At 40.8% G+C, this 19,434-nt stretch overlaps 1 protein-coding gene across 1 annotated transcript in view; it reads left to right on the forward strand.

Moving 5' to 3' along the window:
• The window catches only part of LOC139329939 (cadherin-2-like), a 106,648-nt gene that overhangs the window by 41,749 nt on the left and 45,465 nt on the right, over window positions 1-19,434 (forward strand). Inside the window, exons 3-5 of the mRNA XM_070960601.1 lie at window positions 8,426-8,634; window positions 14,889-15,062; window positions 18,805-18,960. Coding sequence (XP_070816702.1) covers window positions 8,426-8,634; window positions 14,889-15,062; window positions 18,805-18,960 — 539 coding nt within the window. The remainder of the gene's footprint in view (window positions 1-8,425; window positions 8,635-14,888; window positions 15,063-18,804; window positions 18,961-19,434) is intronic.

The following is a 19,434-nucleotide window of genomic DNA, read 5'->3' on the forward strand; positions in this document are numbered from 1 at the left end:
GGGAAGCAGGTTAGCCACAGACAGCATATTTGACACACAGTGTTTAGATGTTGTTATGTAGAGTTTAGCAGAATATTTTATAACTTGGCACCAAGACATTAAAAATATGCACGCAAACATGTAGACAAGACTAACTTCACGTGACGTGGTACATACTGGCAGGTTTTGAGTGTATAGTGTGTTCACACTAGAAAAGTGGCAAAGTGAATTGTATTCAAAGCTGACATTTTGTGTGTGCTGTTGACTATACTCCCACAATACAGCGTGAAAAGAGTGGAATACAGGAAATTAGTTTGCAGGTGTGTGTGTGTGTGTGTGTGTGTGTGTGTGTGTGCGTGCGTGCGTGCGTGTGTGTGTGTGCTGTAACAACAAAAGAACCAAAACTTCTATCAGAAATAATATACATATACATAATCCAGCACTTAACCTGTAGTTAATCACATCTCATTCATAAATTACCTCAGTAATTAATTCATTGGTCAAACACCATAATGCATCACTAACTATCATGGTAGCATTAACATGAATTAATTTACCAAGAAGAAATCAATACAATGCAATTAAGTATTTACATATTTACACATTAAACACTTCCAGTTACCCACGTTATCACTGCTTGCACAAACAATACTCGCGGTAGTGCCGCACTCACAGCTACTTCAAACTGCACGCAGATGTTGGATATACAGCCCATCATCAAAGGCAGGAGGAAAGGGAACCACACTCACGTTTCAAAGACACACACAGGATTATTTCGCAGGCCAGGAGATATGAGAAGTGTTGGGGGCTCAGGCAAACAATCTGGATGCAAACGGTAGCACATTGCACCCAGGCAGGTTATCGTCATCAGGTGTGTGCATTACGCTGCGCGAGTGGTGGTCTGGTTGCGTGAGTAGCAGAGCTGCTCAATTTGGAAATTAAATTGAAAATTAACTGGGTGTCGATGAGACGGCTCAAAAAATCTTGGAAAACAAAAAAATATGTATTAAGTCCGAGAGAAATAATTTTTATGTCTCTGAGGTTTAATTGGTAAGGAGCTTTCCAAAGTTACAGTTTGATTGACATCCATCCGTGTTGACAATTTGCTATATTAAATGTCAGAGGATCACCACCAAGCTGTCATCCTGTGGTAACCCTAAATTCATGTACAAAGTTTTGTGCTAATCCATCCAATAGATGTTGAGATAAGTGAAAACGTTAGGCCATTAGCGTTCATCCTCTGGGGACCATGGAAGCTATACCAAATTTCAAGCTATCCAAGAGTTGTTGAGATTTCTCAGTGATGGATGGACAGACAGACAGACAGACAGACAGACAGACAGACAGACAGACAGACAGACAGACAGACAGACAGACATGACCGCCCCCAGAGTCATGGCTCTAACATGGCTAAAAACTGTAAATCATTAAATATTTCTGTGTAGTGGAGGCTGTCAATGACTACCTGGGGCTTTTGACTCCAATGTTGAGTAAATAAACATAGCATTTTGTCAAGGGTAATAAACTAGCTATTAAAAAGATCCAATGTCATTTTGTTTTTATTTTTTACTTCTTGTCCTGTAATTTATAACTTCATAATCTCAATAATCATTGAAACTTTTGTCTTGATTCTGGAAAGAGCAAAGAGTTTGCAAAATCTCACCATGAGGTCCATTTAGCAGCTGTTGTTAGCTTATTATTCATGTATAATTAGAGGTTTTTTCAAAACTTATCACGTTATAAAAAATGTGTTGCTTCAACAGTGCAGGCTGAGACGATAGGACAAAGTCAAACTTTATCAGACTGACACTGCAGCTGCTTCAGGTTGCAGCGCCCTGATCTGTTGATGTTGTTGCATTTCATGTGACCCTGGATGTTTATCTTATTCCATGTTGTTGTGTTTCGCTGTCTGAATATAAGAGGGTGAATTTGTAACCACCTGCTACTGCCCAGTAACATCTGAAAGCCCTGCGCTTAGTTCTGCCCCAGTTCCCTCTATATTGCCAGTGGGGGGTGTTAAAGCAGACAGTTCTAACATCATGTAGCAGCATGAGTGTTTTTGAACATGACCATGGATAATATATGAGCATTTACACCGAGCTGCTAGAGACCATCAGAGAGAGTGAAAGATGTTACAGCTGAGGGGAGGGTCAGTACTCGAGGAAGCTTTTTCTCCTTTATGGCAATCCATCAGTGTGTTGAGTGGTGAGACCAGTGTTTCAAACATGGGCTCAGAACCCAGACTGAATTGCTTGATGTGCAGACAGGATGTGAAAGTCACATTGATATTAGTTTGATAGATTTTGTCCCTAAAAGGGGAGTGTACATATTTTCCACATGAAGATCAGTTTACCACTCGGCCTGTGAAAACAGTGTTGTCTTCTTCTTCTTCTTCTTCTTCTTCTTCTTCTTCTTCTTCTTCTTCTGTGGCCCTGAGCACACTTTCCAAGACAGTAGCATTGATGATGTCATAGTGATGTCATCTATCTGAGCTTGGCCTCGAGCTGTCTCTTAGAACAGAAAGCCTTTGTTTCACACTGGGGGCAAAAAGATTAAAAGACGGGGGTGTTTACTGGGCAGGAGTGGTCTAATGAAAACACTCCAGTCAGATGCATTAACCACAGTGCAGGATGCAGTGTTTTTGGACAATCAGGCATAGTAGGAACAAGAAATTCAGGATAAAAAAAATCTTAGATATCCACTTTTATTTAGACCAATTTCCTTTAAGTCCCTCAACTTGTCTTAATTGTATCTCCATAAAGAATGTTTCCTACTGACTTTTAATCATTGAACTTACTGAGCACGTTCATGTACCCTTTCCATTTTAGAGTTTCTCTTGCTAACACCACCTTCAAGCCAAGTCTATTTTATAAAAAATGTTATCGGAATTGGGATAAGGATGCCATTTAATGTGCTGATCACATTTGTACAAGTAATAAACTCTTTTGATTTTATAACCCTGTTCCCTTTCCTGTAGCATCACCCTCAGGACAAATGACATACTTTAGACGTTGCCGATCATTGATTTTATTAAAAAAACAATAGGCAAAGGCACACATATACGCCATGTTTAAATCAGTGGCGCTGAGGTGGAGTGGGTGAATAGTTTTATGTTCACCCTGGTAATGAAAGCTCAGAAACGACTGTTTTTCTGAAGCAAACTTACGAAGGCAAAATTCCTATGGTGAGGTCTTGGCAACAGAGGAACGATAATAAGCATCCTGTCTGGAAACATTACAAACTGCCATGGTTTGTGCCCAGGCTCTGCAGCAAGTGATTAAAACCACACAGAACATCACTACTACCCACCAACCAAGCATCAGTGAAGGCGAGAAAGATAGTAAAAGACAATCCCCAGACCAGCCACTGCCTGTTCGCACTGATGTCGTCTAGCAAGCAATACACAAGTATCTGCGGCTGTACCAAAAGAATACAGAGCAGCTCCTTTCCTCAGGCTGTTAGACTCTTCAACTCATCCTCTGCACTTCACCTCAAAAATAGTTTTTCTTGTGTAGTGTCAAGGGACTGCAACTTGCATTTGGTTGTTCAACTCTGTGTTGTAGAATGACAAAGAAGATGACCTAGAAAAGAACCTTGAACTTCGATAGGAATTCTAGAATAGCATAATTGTTAGACTGTGGACAGTTTGTAAGGCTTTTGACTTTTGGTCTTTCTCAAATTAAGCAGCTTTCTATTCTTTTCTATCTCTGCGTCTATCAATTTGAAAATAGAACACAAAAGTCAACAAAAATAACCAACCAAATTGCATTTTTTTTATGAAATATCAAATATGGGATTAAACAATAGCTCCACTAATCCTCACTTGGAAATGATAATGATGCAGTGACCTCATGACTCGTCTGCCATGTAGTCACAGAGCAGTACTGTCATGAGTCCATCAAGACAAAATTGTCCTTTTATTAAATGCAATCTGATGGACTTTGTTCTCATGGATGTGATACAATTTGTAAATTTTTACTGCAGAGCACTGCAATGCCAGTGGTTCTGAAACTTTTTTGGTTTGTGATGCCGTAAAACAAAGTGACGTCCACCCTGTCAAGGCGTGCATATGGTGAACAGCTCAACCAGAAAATGATTTTGCCTTTTCGCTTGTTTGATTTGATTCATCATCACCGAAGGCTGGGAGGCTGAAAACTCTTTAATATTTAAAAAAAAAAGAAAGAAAAAAAGAGACATGAAGTGAATTCATAAAGTAGACAGTAAGTTTTTCTATCTCATTACATTATTTCACAGAGGGCCCAGGGCTCAGACTGAAGAGAGCTGCTTTCAATCAAGACTTTCAGTTTCCTATTGTCTAAATTGTGTTGTGTCTTGTATGGAGGAAAATCCAAAATTTTTGTCTCAGTGGCGGTCAAAGTAAAGTTATTGAACATTTCCTGTCATACTGAATTAAACACATGACAGTATTAACCTTGTTTATCTATGTATGTTTATGGTGGCGTTGCCCTGCATGTTTGCGTCTAGGGCATGCGCATGCGCAGTTGGAGGAATCGCCAATCAATTACTTTCCCCTGCGACTTGACTGTGACCTCAGTGACGTCATTTCAGCACTTATCGAGTCGTAGCCGTGAACTTGAATTCGTATCCACAGTGAAGACTTCGTAGTCGTAGAAAAATGAGTCATATTCTCAAGACTTTGCACTCACAGCTTTTAGACTCATACTCATATAAAAACAATCGTAACCCGAACCCAATTTCACAGACTCACGTATATGACAGCAGAATTTTGTGTAAAACAATTTTTATGACACACAAATTGTTAACTTTACAAATACGAAACTTTAATTGTGGACACGTCTTTTTGACAGCGATCTTACACCATAGTTAAACAGTCAATTTGAAAGAATTGGAAAGCAGGAGCTTGCTGCACACTACAATACTGAGCTCATGTGAACAAACTTGCTGTTGGTATTTATTCAGCCATTTTCTGAAAATGGAAGAGAGACTAAAGCATTTTGCGCAAGTCTCATCAGGTTACATAGATCACCAGCTCCACATACATTATCGTGATGAAACTGAACTTTATTCACACTGAGCACATTGTAGTCTGATGCATTTCAAATATCAGATATGCAGTTATACAAGAAACACAGAAAATCAAGAGCGCAGTCATTTGACTTCCAACTTTGCATTTTTTTGGTTTTCTTTTCTCTCTCAGTCTCTCCTCCTATCTCTCTCTTCTCTGTCTCATAAGTGCTATTTCCATCCAGCCATCAAGCACATTTCAAATCAACTTTAATGACACTGCTAAAAATAAACTGTGAATTAGGTGTGTTTCTATCAGCTGAAGAAAGTGAATGAATTGTGAATGTGAAAAATAACCATTAAAGACATAAATAAGTGCTGCTGAGGATTGTCGTTTAGTACCATACAATACATCAATATTTTCATGTTTTTTCTTATGTCATACAACTCAAACTGAGTAGAGCTGGTTTATGAGAGCCAGTTTTATTTTTGATCTGGTTGCTGGTTCGCAAAATGTCTGGATTTTCTAAGCACTGATAGAAGCATCGTAGCTGCTATCAGATGGCAGTGTCTGTGTCTGTCTGTTGATTGGTCAGGGTACCACTTAGCGTTGAGACTGAAACATCCCAACAACTATTGGATGGATTGCCAATAATGTTTGTAGAGGAATGAATGATATCCACACAGTGCATAGGTACAGACCTGAAGAGCCACAAGAGTAGCTGTTGACTATCAGTCTTGTTTATTAACTAAAAATGTAGCCTACAGAACATACAGGTGACATCAGGCTTCAGCTTTAGCTGCCACTGTCTCTTTCAGCAGTGGAGATGGGAAACGTACTGAGTGGCAGATTATATCAGCTGTATTTAATTAACCTTAATGTTGTAAATTAACTTGATAATACGTCAACAAGAATATCTTCCCTGTTGCCAAGGTGCCCTCTCCAAGCTGGTGTCAGAAATCCAAGATCATTTGTGAGGAAAAGGAACAGTGCTCTGTGTCACTGCAGTAAGACTGCGAGTGGACCGTGTTTCTACACTTCAAATAGACTACAGTAAATTAGTGCAGTATCTCTGCCTTCTCAGCCAAAAGCAGATATTACAGATCTAAACTGCATCCTTCTCAAATGTGAATATTTGCTGATTTTCTCTATTCTGTAGTACTGTAAATTGGATATATTGGGACATCATGTAATTTAACGATGTCACCTTGGACTCTTGGGATGAGCATTTCTCATCATTTTCTTTAATTTTATAGATTACTTAATTAATTGTATTCCACAGATTATTCTATACTAAAATGAGTCCTTGAAATCACACTGGAGACTCATCTGAGGCCGTGTTAGACATCGTCAGAACAAGCATAGAAACATTTTGTATGTCTGTGAAAATGATTTCCAGCCTCCTTTTCTAGTTTGATACTCCATCACTTATCACAAGAAGTAGCTGGACAGAAACGAAAGCTGCATCCTTCATCCCTCTCTCTCTTCTAGCTGAGGTGGAAGAAGCCATTCTGGATGCACTGACTTGTTGGTAATGTGCCGACTGTGATGAGCTGACATTTGCCTTTGACAGCTTTGTTCTGCTTGAGTGTGCTGTGTCTCTTCAAATCACATTGCGGACAAACTTACGATGATTTCCGGAGAAATGCTGTCACAGTGCTGCGTACTCCCCCCCAGCCATCACAAAAGCTATTTCCTCTCTGAAGGTAGGCTATACTTGGCAAACAGATAAAGAAGACAGAATTGCAGGGAGAGGAAAGCCTGCTGTTCCTGCTGAAAACTGGTCCCATTTCTGCCCATTTAAGGTTTTACTTCTGCAAATCCCACTTCAGCTTTGGGATTTACAAGCAGGCTAAACTCTCTCTGGCCAGATCCATCGATCTTTGCGCTAATGCTCATCTGAAAGCAAGTCAGGTTTTACATGACTTTTTCTTCACTCTGTTACTCAGCCATTTTTTTTCTTTAACCTTTTAAAAGCCTTTTTATCCCTTAAATTTCCCCTTAAGCAGCACTAAAGGAAGAAAAATACTTTTTCTGCACTGTTTGACAGCTTCACATATATATTTTGTATCTGCTTGTTTCTTCAAGAGAAAATAATTCAAAGTCAGTGTTTTGAACTACTTTTTTTTTTTTCCCCAAAAGTGCAGTCTGACATATTTGATATCGTGGGAAATTTGGGGGGCTTGATTGGTTGACTCATAGCTGTTGAGGTGTGCCAGGCACAGGTAGAAGAAGACCATGGAGCAGACCCAGAGCATGCTGGGAGATTACACATCCCATCTGGCCTTGAAACAATTTGAGATCCTGAGGCTGCTTTTCACAGTTTGGGTGTGGCCCCTTAGTTCAAGTGAAGGTATCTAGAAGTGCAACTGGACTTGCTTTAGAATCTTTGAGCCGTTTTGAGTCTCATTCAAATTGACTGGTGGGTAATCTCAGGCAGGCAATCTCAGGTTCCCTTTTTTTAGTGGGTCCCTGTTTTGTCCATAGTCCAGCCAGTGGTTTCACACTACTTGATTGATCTACACATGGCAGTAAATACACAGCAATATGCCAACAAAGACAGGGAAGAACAAGACTTTAAGGTATTAAACACAGATGTAAATAATTCAGGATTCAAAGTCTGCACATCTGCTTTGCAAATGTTTTATGAGGAAGGAAATGTGTTCAAGGGCTGCATGGTGGCGTGTTGTGTGTTCAAGGGCTGCACGGTGGCGTGTTGTGTGTTCAAGGGCTGCACGGTGGCAGCGCGTGCCTCACAGCAACAAGGCTGCCGGTTCGATTCCCGCGTCGGGCCTTTCTGTGTGAAGTTTGCATGTTCTTCCTGTGCATGCGTGGGTTCTCTCTGGGTACTCCGGCTTCCTCCCGCAGACCAAAAACATGCTCATTAGGTTAATTGGTGACTGTAAAATTGCCCCTAGGTGTGAGTGTGAGTGAATGGTTGTGTGTTTGTGCCCTGCGATCGACTGGCGACCAGTTCAGGGTGTTCAGGCCTCTCGCCCGTTGACAGCTGGGATAGGCTCCAGCACCCCCCGCAACCCCGAAAGGGATATGCAGTATAGAAAATGGATGGATGGATGGAAATGTGTTCAGTACACTCAATAAGTATTGCTGAGCAACACTGAAGGCAAACATAACTTTTGTTTATTTACAAGAAAACTCCCAGGGCACCTTTGTCCTCTGCAGGGTCTTTTGTTGAGGTCACATGAAGGTTGATAGTCCACCTGGCTGTCATGTAAAGGTGTTGGAGTTTTTTCGATCCATTGATATTCACTTTCCTGAAATTTTACCCAACATGTGGTGTCTGTGTTAAATGCTGATGACATCTTTAAATAGAGTAAATGGAAATATGTGAACATGAATTCTCAGGATGCATGCAGCAGCGTGATGACCCATCATCATGCAGGTGGTTGATGGGTTTTTCTTCTCAACCTCATGTCTGTCTCTGTCCTTCTCTCTTAGTGAGCTTCATGGACTGCGGTGGAGGGAAGGTGTGGTTTGAGGTTGGAGATTCTTCTGATTTCAGAGTGAGTGAGGATGGTGTGGTCTACACCCTGCGGCACCTCAGCCTAGTTGGAAAGGGAAAAGCCATGGTGGTGGTCTACGCTCGAGACTTGCAGTCCAAGCAGGTCTGGAAGACCAGAGTCCACCTCCACACAGGATCTCAACAGGTAACACAGCTGCAGAAGTAGAGAGCTGCTTCCTTGTAAACCCACATTTTCAGCAGGGCACATGGTGTGCACAATCTGCTTTACTGTGAATAACCAGAAAACTGTTCTTCCATTTTCCATTCATTTGACTCTCCTGAGCTGACAGATGTTTGGTTGTAAAGGTTCCATAACTTCCCTGATGAATGTGCATTATTTATGTGCAGATACCACTTCGTAGTAAAGAAAGGGCTTCTTGTGTTGTAAACTAAAATTATATCATTACTGTCCCCAACTTTGCCGCTGGGCTGAATCTACTGGTTATTGAATCAGTTACTGTGAGATGAATGTGAGAAGTTGTTATGTTCATAATTAATAGTGTTACTTTTGAATACCTTAAACTGTTGGTCAGTCTAAACATTATTTAAAGATGTAACCTTGGGCTCAGGAAACTTGAGATGGACATTTTTGACCTTTTTGACATTTTCAGATTAAATGATTAACAGATTAACAGAATGTCAAAAACATCATTCATATAATATAATGAATTAATAATAAACAATCAAAGCCCTAATTTGCTCATTAATGCATGTGTTAGCTTGGTTAATAAGCACGACTGGTTAACAATACATAGTAACATAGGATGAACACTGGGCAGTATAAGTACTTATTCTATTTATCATGTTTTGGAAATGTCAGTGTTATTCATCCACTGTAAGTACACCACCCTCACTGTCTTTAGTTATTATACAGTGCATACACATCTACCTTCACTGAGTCATTGGGCATCTGAATAACTGTGAGCTCATTAACACATGCAGAAGCTGACAGACTGAACACATACCTACATCTGAGTCTGAGGATGCCAGTGTGTGTGAAGCCTTTCTGAGAGAGCTGTAATTTTTGACAAGCAGAATCATTAAACAGTCTGAGCATAATGGGCTGTTATTTCCCCCCAAGGCTTCAGTAATGTTGGATGAACTATGTACAGATATAAAATCAGCTTTTCCAGCCCAGCAGGCGTCTGAGGTTGGCCAAGTGCTGATTGCAGAGACAAAGCGAGTCAAACAGCCATCTGTGAGTTTGTTTGATGTACAACAGCGATAATAAGGCCCTCTGCATGTATTTAGAAAAGACACTGGCCTTGATTGGCTGTTCTTCTAAACACAGCCTAGAAATAACTGGCTGCCATATGCTTTAGTTGCTCTCAGCATCAATTGCTGCCGTCAGTGAGGAGGAGAATCACAGAGAGTGAAAGAAACTGTCAACAATCCTTCATAAGGAAATCTCATGAGGAGCAGCCATGGCAGTTAACAGCCACTCATTTGGCAGGGGAGCAGTGTCAGCACTGTGCCCTTCAACTGAGAGGCAGGACCAGGGATGTTATCAAATGAAACTGAAGAGTGAGACAAATGGGCATCACATTTACAGCCCACCAAGCTCCAAATGTCAGTAAAATCAGTCTTTGGTTGACAGATCAGACAGGGTCACCTTATAACAACACCTTACTTATATGAAGTCAATGAAGTATGCGAGTCTTTGTCCTCGGTGCTGGCCATCCAATTCTTTGAAATGTAAAATGCACCTTAATTATCAAGTTGTTCTAAAACTTGATTCTCCAATGTATGGACCTCAACCTGAGAGAGAAGCAGGCCTTTATTTAAGAGGAGTATATTGCAGACTAGCTTTTGCTTCTAATTTACTGCAAAAGCTTGGGCACCTTTAGTCTTGGACTTAAGAGCAGCCAGCAGAGCTCTGCTTGAAGATCTGAGGCTGAGCTCTGGCTCGTAGGGGACCAAATTCAGCAATTTAACTGGGTGTCACACCAAGAAGTACTTTAAAGGTAATTACTAAAATCTTAAAATCAATTCTAAAACTTGTTACTGATATGATTTTGTCTTCTAGTATAGTTACTATAGTTTTTGAAAGCAGAGCAACTGTATTTTGTACCAGCTGAATGTATAAAATGATTTTTCAGCTTAACCCTGAGTACAATGAGTTACAGTAATCTAAGCAAGAAGAGATAAAAACATGAATGGCCTTCTCAAGTTCAGGACGATAGAGAAAAGACCAGATTTTTTTAGATACTCATCAATCGAACAACTTTTGTAATTTGTTCTTCAAAAAATAGAAAATAGAAGGTCACTGTCAAAATTACATCCAGGTTTCTAGACAGCGAGACAAGAATTTTTTGTAAAATAGGATTGGACTTTTGAGGATCAAAAAGAATAATGTAATAATAATCATATTATAGTTTCTTTTTTTTTCACTTCATTTGGCTGGAGAAAATGAAATCAAATTAAAAAAACTTTTCGAAACAAAATGACATGGCATAGTCATAGAAGAAAACATTGCATCAATGCAAGCTGAATATTCAGATATTCACATGAAAAAAGAAAATAAAGGATACAGATGATGCAAGTCAACAGGACAAAGGACAATGGTAAGAGGAACGGAGGAGTGCTGGCAGTTTTTGTCAATGATAGATGGTACAGCTCGGTGCAAATCAAGAACAGCTCTGCAGTAATGACACTGAGCTGTTAGCATAAGGCCATACTATCTATCACAGGAATTCTCGCATTGTTACTTCCATGGAGGTGTATCTTCCTGTGATGTCATGCACTCAGTTGTAAGCAGGCTGCAGACACAACACCTGCATACCCTTCTTATTTCTTCTGGTGACTTCAATCACACCTCTCTGGGTGGCTGTGGCTCAGGAGGTAGAGCAGTTGTCCACTAATCAAAAGGTTGGCGTTTCAGTCCCTGACCCCTATAGTCTATGTGTCGAAATATCCTTGGGTAAGATACTGAACCCCAATTTACTCCTGATGCTGTGCCATCAGTGTGAGGGTGTCTGTGAATGGCTCTACCACAAGTGTATGAATATGTGTATGTGTGGGTAAATGCTGACTAGTGTTGTAAAATGGTTTAGTTGGTTGGTAAGACTAGAAAAGTGCTATATAAATGCAGACCATCCTTCCACTTTGCCCACATTCACACATTATACTACATGCTGCACACAAAAATGGATTTATTTTATTCTAACACCAAGGAGGCATATAACTCATCACCTGTCCCATCCATGCGAAGATGTGATCACATCCTGGTGCATCTACTGCCTCTGTACAAACTTCTCATACAGAGGCAGCCAGCTGTCACTTCCGCAGTGAGAAGATGGTCCAACAAGGCTGAGGAGGCTTTGAAAGACTGTTTCGATACAACTGAGTGGGAAGTACATGATGCCCATTGAGAGGACATTGACAGTCTCACACACTGTGGTATGGACTATATCAACATCACTGTGGAGAATGCCATACCCACCCAGACTTCAACAACCTATCCATGATTGGTCATGACATAAATGCTCTCCTCAAGGAAAAGGAGAATCTTTAGGTCAGAAAATACAGAGGAGCTGAAGAATGTGCAGAGGGAGCTGAGGATGATCAGAGAGGGAAAAATAGCTGCAGGAGGGAGATGGAGGAGCATTTGGCACAGAAAAATATCAGCGGTGTCTGGAGGGGCCTTAAAACAATCTCTGGCTCCAAAGAACCCAGCTCCCACCCTATGAGTTCTGAAAGTGAGTGAATGATCTGAACCTTTTCTTCAATAAATTTGATCGGTCATCTTCCCCTACCACTGTCCAGTCCTCCCTGCTGCAGCTCACATCATCTGAAACCATGTGTACTGCCTCACCCCCATCCCACAAACTCCAAACAGGTAAGCAATGAACTTAGGATGCAGGTTTGGATGGCATCAGGTCAAATCTTCTTAAGTCTTATGCAAACCAGTTGTTAGTTGAGCACATGTTTAACCCCAGCCTGAAGCTTGGGAGAGCCCCACAGCTGTGAAAAAAATATCTTGCATTGTACCTGTGAGGGGTCTGGAAAGCATCCCCCCTCACTAAGGTGAAAACTGAACATTGTTGTCAAGTAAGAAAGAATGGACTAATGCAGGAAGTTTGAGATTTTGGTTTAGTGCTTTTATTTTGACTAACTCCTCTCTCTGAGGTCGACTTCCAGGGGGTGTGTTTTCATGGAGTGCACACATGAGAATGCAGCCACAGGACTCCAGCAGTTCCAAATCACTGTGTTAGGTCATACCAATGTGGAAGGTAGAGTGAGTGGAGCGAGTAGCAGGGGAGTTGTTAAATTGGGCTTTTGGTTTGTTGTTTCTTCAGTTCATTATGTATTTTGGGTTAACCTGTATTAGATTATAGTTCTTTACATTTTGTACAAAGTAATATTTGACAACATTAAATGGTATATGTATGTTTTTAAAGAAGTTTGTGTCTGGGGGGGTCCCTTCACATGGGTAATGGTGTGGGCCAAATCAAATAGTGAGGATAGTTTGCAGGTGAGGGGGTCCTCTGTTTGATAGTGAGAGGAGGCAGGCTGGTAAGCTTTGCTACAGTGATCTGCTCAGCATTCGGCAACATTTGGGTGTGCATTTCTTTGCTACCCGTGTATGGCCACCATTAAAGAATAAAAAGAATTATAGCTCTGAAGAAAAGAAAAAGCCTGTTTGTCCAAGACTGTTTATTTTTACACCACACTCCACACTTCCATCCCACTGACTCTCATGCTGTTTGTAGAGGTTAACTACCATCAAAATCCTACAGTACCATTGCCAAAGACCTCAACAGCTACAATCCAGGGGCAACGACATCACACTTGATGAAGACCCTGGAGAGGCTGGTCCTTGTCTATATTGGGGTGGATGGTGGTGTCATCTACCTCCTACATAGATCCCCTCTCACCTGGAAAAGGCTGGAACCACTGTGAGAATCAGGTTTTTTATTTCTTTGGTGCCTTCACTACCATGCAGCCCACACTTCTGATGGATGGGTTGGAGCACACAGGGATGGACCACCACCTCACTGCATGGGTTATGGAATACCTCACCAACAGAACACAGTATGTCAAAATACAGGATTATGAGTGCAACATGGTTGTCTGCAGCACAGAGAACAGCCCTGGCTCCCTTCCTCTTCACCATCTACACTGCTGACTTCACACACAAATCAGCTAACTGCCACTCTCATAACTCTTCAGTCGTCAGCCTCGTCACAGAGGGGGATAACAGGGAGTACAGAAAAACTGACCTAGGGATTTGTGGAGAGGTGCCAGCAGAATTGCCTCCAGATCAATGCAGGGAAACTAAAGAGCTGATAGTGGACTTCTATAAATGTAAACTATCTCCTCCTACACCAGTGAACATCCAGGGAATGGACATTGAGGTGGTTAAAAAGACCATCTCTGCCCTGCCAGGCCCCTATTGACCTGCTGGATTGTAGGGAAAAAGGAAGATGATGGCTAAGCTATCACCCCTGATGGAGAACATGTTCCATTCCATGCAGGACATTCTGACAGCACTGGGCAGCTCCTTCGGTGACAGGTTGCTTCACCTGAAATGTGTGAAGGAGAGATACTGAAGGTCCTTCCTTCCTGCTGCTGTCAACACAGACACTCCACCAAATAATCTGCACACTGAAAATGACAAATTCTCTCATGCAAAGTACATCACTTATTGTACTTATCATAATGTCATATCTTGCTTTTTTCTTTCTGATGCCTCTTAATATTATCTCCTTTGCTGTTGTAACATCGCAAATTTCCCTGCTATGGGATTAATAAAGGATTACAGATCTCTTAATTACCCTCCTTATGTATGTGCTTTTATAATGTATCTATACATTCTTTATACCATACTATCCATTAATGATTGGCAATATGCGATTTATTATATTGAATAAATAAAATCATAGTTGAATCCAAGTCTTAAAAAGTCTGGTTAAAATACCCATCCCTATTTCCAAGGTCACAGGCTGAACTTGGCTTGAGCAGCAGGTGAATTGTTGGAGGGCAGAGTAGCTGAGAAGCGTTTTCTTTTCCTTATCATCGTCTGTGAATCCTGCAGTGTGGCTGCTCACTGACCAGTCATGCAGATCTGTGGTTGCACAGGACACCCGTGCACACAAACGCACACACAGACACACGCACATGGTGACAGGTGGTGGTCATTCATCAGACAGACTATAATGAGAGCATTAATCCAAGCCTCTGGAATGAGGTCAGAAATACCCTGAGTCACCAAGCCTTCCAAGCAGGAAGGCTCTGTAGCTCAGGCGTGCGTGTGTGTGTGTGTGTGTGTGTGTGTGTGTGTGTGTGTGTGTGTGTGTGTGTGTGTGTGTGTGTGTGTGTGTGTGTGTGTGTGTGTGTGTGTATATGTTTGCATGTATCTGTAGTCCAGTATACAATGCTTGTTTACTGTCTCTTCAGCTAAAGCCCAGTGATGCAACACTGACTCAGCGGGTACCAGAGATCTTGTTTCCATGGCGCAGCGTGGTTGTCAGGGGTGATGGCAGTCTGAGGAGGGTGAAGAGGGACTGGGTCATTCCGCCTATCAACGTCCCTGAGAACTCACGAGGACAGTTCCCAGAGGACCTAGTCAGGGTAAGAAACACACACACGCACACACACACACACACACACACAAATGCACACGCATACACACACAAACACTCTCTCTCTCTCTCACACACAAATGCACACGCATACACACACAAACACTCTCTCTCTCTCTCACACACAAATGCACACGCATACACACACAAACACTCTCTCTCTCTCTCTCACACACACACACACACACACACAAATGCACACGCATACACAAACACTCTCTCTCTCACACACACACACACACACACACACACACACACATACACACACACACACACACACACACACATGCCTGTCTCAGTGTTGCTGTGCTTTTTCTGGAGCCCAAAATCAAGGAAACAAGCTAAATAACAGTTATATAGCACATTCATTCAATGGGAAATACAATGTAGATAATGGAGATAAACATTAAAGGTATATGCACATAGAACTGTACAAAAAAAAATCTAATATAGTTAAAGAAAAAAATCCTGAATCTATGAGTAGGCAAATATGTGTCATTTCAGAAGTTTCACTGCTTCAGAGATGGTTCCTATTTCACTGAAAAGTCCATTCTCAGCATTTGTGCCATGCAGAATTTAAGTTTATCACACTTTGAACATTGGACCAGGATTGCCTAACAAACGAGTTGTGATGTCACAAATCATGCTTGTAGGCCCATCTCTTTAAAACTGGATTTTTACTGAGCACAGACAAAATTTTGTTCTGCTTTCAACAGATGGATGTAAAAACAGCCTTTTAGTGTCAAACTGCACATACATAATGACGCTCAAACATTCAACTGTAAGAAGAAGAAAAAAACAAGCAAACAAAAAGATATCCAGCATAATCATTCGAAGGGAAGTACAAATTGCTTTTAAAAGCTAATAATAATAAAGAACATGAAAGACATATACACATGCAACACTAACTGCAGTTGTAATCAAATGCAATTTATAAGGCAATTACAACAAAATAAAGCAAATCACATGCACAGGAAACAATGGAATGTCATGGGAATGGAATGTGTGCTTTCGTATTTCAAGTATTCTAGCAACTGGAAGCATAAAAAGCTAAAAGCATCTTCACCAACTTTGAATTAAAACCTTGAAACACTCAAAATGCCCATACCAGACGACCTGACATGCTTGTTATGTGTGGAGCAAGGTGATGCAGGACTTTTCAAACAAGAAGTAAAATGTAAGTATGAATTCAAGAATGCTGCAGACATCTGAGACCTGGTGTAACATGATGAAATTTTCTCTTCTCAAAACTCCAAATGAACCATAGTCAGTCTCTGTAGGTTACATAAGAGCATTGCAAAATGCAACTGAAGATAAAAGCATGAGCTTCACCTGTGACAAGAAGTTGCTGACATTGCCTTCAAAGTAAAATCACAATTAGCAACTACACGTAGGTTGCTCACTTCCTGGTACTTGAAGACCAATAGAAACACAGTTTCATGTAACTCAAAAGTGTCAGTTTTGTCAGTGTTGAGTTGCAGAACAACCAATGTCTTTAATGAACTCAACTGATGATATGATGTGGCCCATGCTTCCATGGGGCAGGAATGCTTAGCTGCACAGTTATACAGCATAGATCATGTTTTTGGATGATGTGAAACACTAATAAACTGAGCAGCAGACCAAGAATTGAGCCCTGGGAGACATCACATATAAGGTCTAACTCTAGACATGAGGTTCTTCAGAGATGTAGACATCTGTATACTCAGCCAGACAGGCCTACAAACTTCTCAGGCTTTTCAACTAATGAGTAGTGTCATGGCCTTTTCTTTCTATGTATTATTATGTATACAGATGGCTATGCAGCAGTGACTGCTACATTACAGATGACATGAATATGTGATACTTGATAATGGAATCTCATTCATGGTCTTGGTGAGCAGTATATGTTGCAAAATAATCTAAGATCAACTGTTTCACCAACTAGATTTGACTTTCAAATGTACTGTTCATTCAGCAAATGGCTCAGGTGTCGTCACCTGATCTTCAGATGCTACAGCTAGTGAGAAGACTTTTAAGCCAGTGGAGAATGATGACAGGAAACAAGGGAGAAGCAGATATAACAATGGTCCCTACCTCTACATTACAGGGTGAACTTTTGATCTTTGATTATTTTGTATGATAGACTTTTCCCAAAGCTCCAATGTGAATGTCCATGCCAAAGTGTCACATTGTTACTTTCTTTCTGTTGTAGCAGTGAGGCTAATGCCCCATAACAGTTGATTCCCTGAATTGCAGTGTTGGCTTGCTCTGTTCTGAAGAAACCAACTATTGATTAACTTTAGCTAATTGTTGCACTACTGGGAGTGATTGTTCCTGTAACATAACATTACATGCCAATTTTAGCTTCAGGAAAATTAAAATACCAGTTTTGGTTGCACTAACTATGACATGGCTGCCATCCTATCTTTTTTAATACATAGTGTGTTTATGCCTCCGGCCCAGCGACAGCCATGGCCAGAGGGATTATGTTTTCAAGTTTCATGCATGTATGTTCTCTTATCTCACGAACACCTTGAGGGAATTCCCTCACATTTGCCACAAACATTCACTTGGACTTGAAGGATGAACTGATTAGATTTCAAAGATCAAGGTTACTGTAATGTGTATTTGGCCATAACTCAGGAATTCACATACTCATTATGAGAAAATTCCACACAAATGTTTCATAGGATACAATTATGAAGTGATGACAGTTTATGTACAAAAGGTGTCCTTGGTTGTCCACCTTGAAACTGTGCTGATTGTATAGATCTTCTGTGCTGTTGAATAGCAACATCCATATATGAAGCACTGTAGTCCACCACAAGCTCTTTGCTTCTGCTGATATCGAGCTTCAGGTGATTGTCATTGCACCATAGTCCAAGTGAAGGCTGCATGTTTCTCACTGGAAATCATTCATCGGAATCATACATGGCAATACCGTGATAACTTCCATTTCACAAAAAAAAGACAGATTATACCTGGAACCGTATGTTTGATTTCTAATTGATTTGTTAATGTTAAGTGTTTCTGTTAGCATGAGTAAAGGAATATTACGGGGATTCTTTAGCACCCAGGACTGACCAGTATCCTGCAGATAACACTGTCGATAAAATTCGACAGCTCAACAGACAGACAACTCAATTATATCAACTCAGCTCAATATAGTTGCAGTTAAACTTGAAAAGACTGCTGTAGGTAATAGTGCTTGTTTTGAATTTGCAGCATATTCATGTTCACATTCATTTTTTATTTTGGAAGCAGGGTCCTCACAGTGCTGCCTTCCTCGTCCTATGTTTTGGTCATAATGACAATGCGCAGGATATTAATGGTGCACCATGCGTCACAGTTTATTTTGACTTCAGCTCAGATTTTCTCTAGTTATGTAGCAGCAGCCTCAAGCATTTGCTGAGCGTTGCCTGTGCAAGCCCTAAGTCATACCGACATATGAGACACATCCAGGTCAAACTCAGAAAGTTTAGCTTGACTTGTATATTATTAGATTTTTACCTTTAAACAGACTTACTGGGAAGAAATATCTCCCAAAATACACTGACAGCAGTAGATGCAGCAGATTGAATGAAAAAAAGAATTGTGCAGGTACTTTTACAAAGGATGTTCTCTTTAGTTTTTATTACTTCCACATTAATTATTTTCCCAGCTAAATTGTATGTATTCATATAGCAGATTAACTGGAAATTAACTTTTCTGCCATTGCCCTTCCTTCTCTCCCTGCGTCTGTGTTTCAGATCCGCTCAGACCGGGATAAGAACCGGATGCTGCGCTACAGTGTGACGGGCCCTGGGGCCGACCAGCCTCCAACCGGTATCTTCATCATCAACCCAATCTCAGGCCAGCTGTCCGTCACCAAGCCTCTGGACAGAGAGCACATCTCCAACTTCCATGTAAGACTCTCTATGTGGTGACAGCTAAGGTCAAAAAAAGAAGTCATATTGCAAGATTTCATGTCTAATCCTGAAATTTAGTTCCAGGTTGACTAACAAACAAATCTCTCATGTCTCTTGTCTTTCTCTTTACATTGCTAAAGAGCAAAAATGAAATATTGACAAAACAGATGTCTCTTTTTTTAACCAGTGCTGACTCTTGCCTTTGGGGGTTGAAATGTTAAATTTTCCAGTTGGCAGATAAAGAATGTAATTCGGTTGTCAAGAAGCCTTAAGGTAATGTGTTTTTTTTATTTAGTGAGTTTGCTGCAAGCATGCTGCTGTACTTTGCCAAAGATCTTGATTGTGAGTGAACTGTGTGTTTTTGAAGTTTAACACCACTAACAAATTGGTGAGTCTTCTCTGCTGAACTCAGTTAACTGATCAGATCACATCTGTAGCTGGACTCTCATTCGCTTTTTTTGTTAGCTTGTT

This window comes from Chaetodon trifascialis, chromosome 4 (assembly GCF_039877785.1).
Source record: "Chaetodon trifascialis isolate fChaTrf1 chromosome 4, fChaTrf1.hap1, whole genome shotgun sequence".
In the NCBI taxonomy this organism is placed as follows: Eukaryota; Metazoa; Chordata; class Actinopteri; order Chaetodontiformes; family Chaetodontidae; genus Chaetodon; species Chaetodon trifascialis.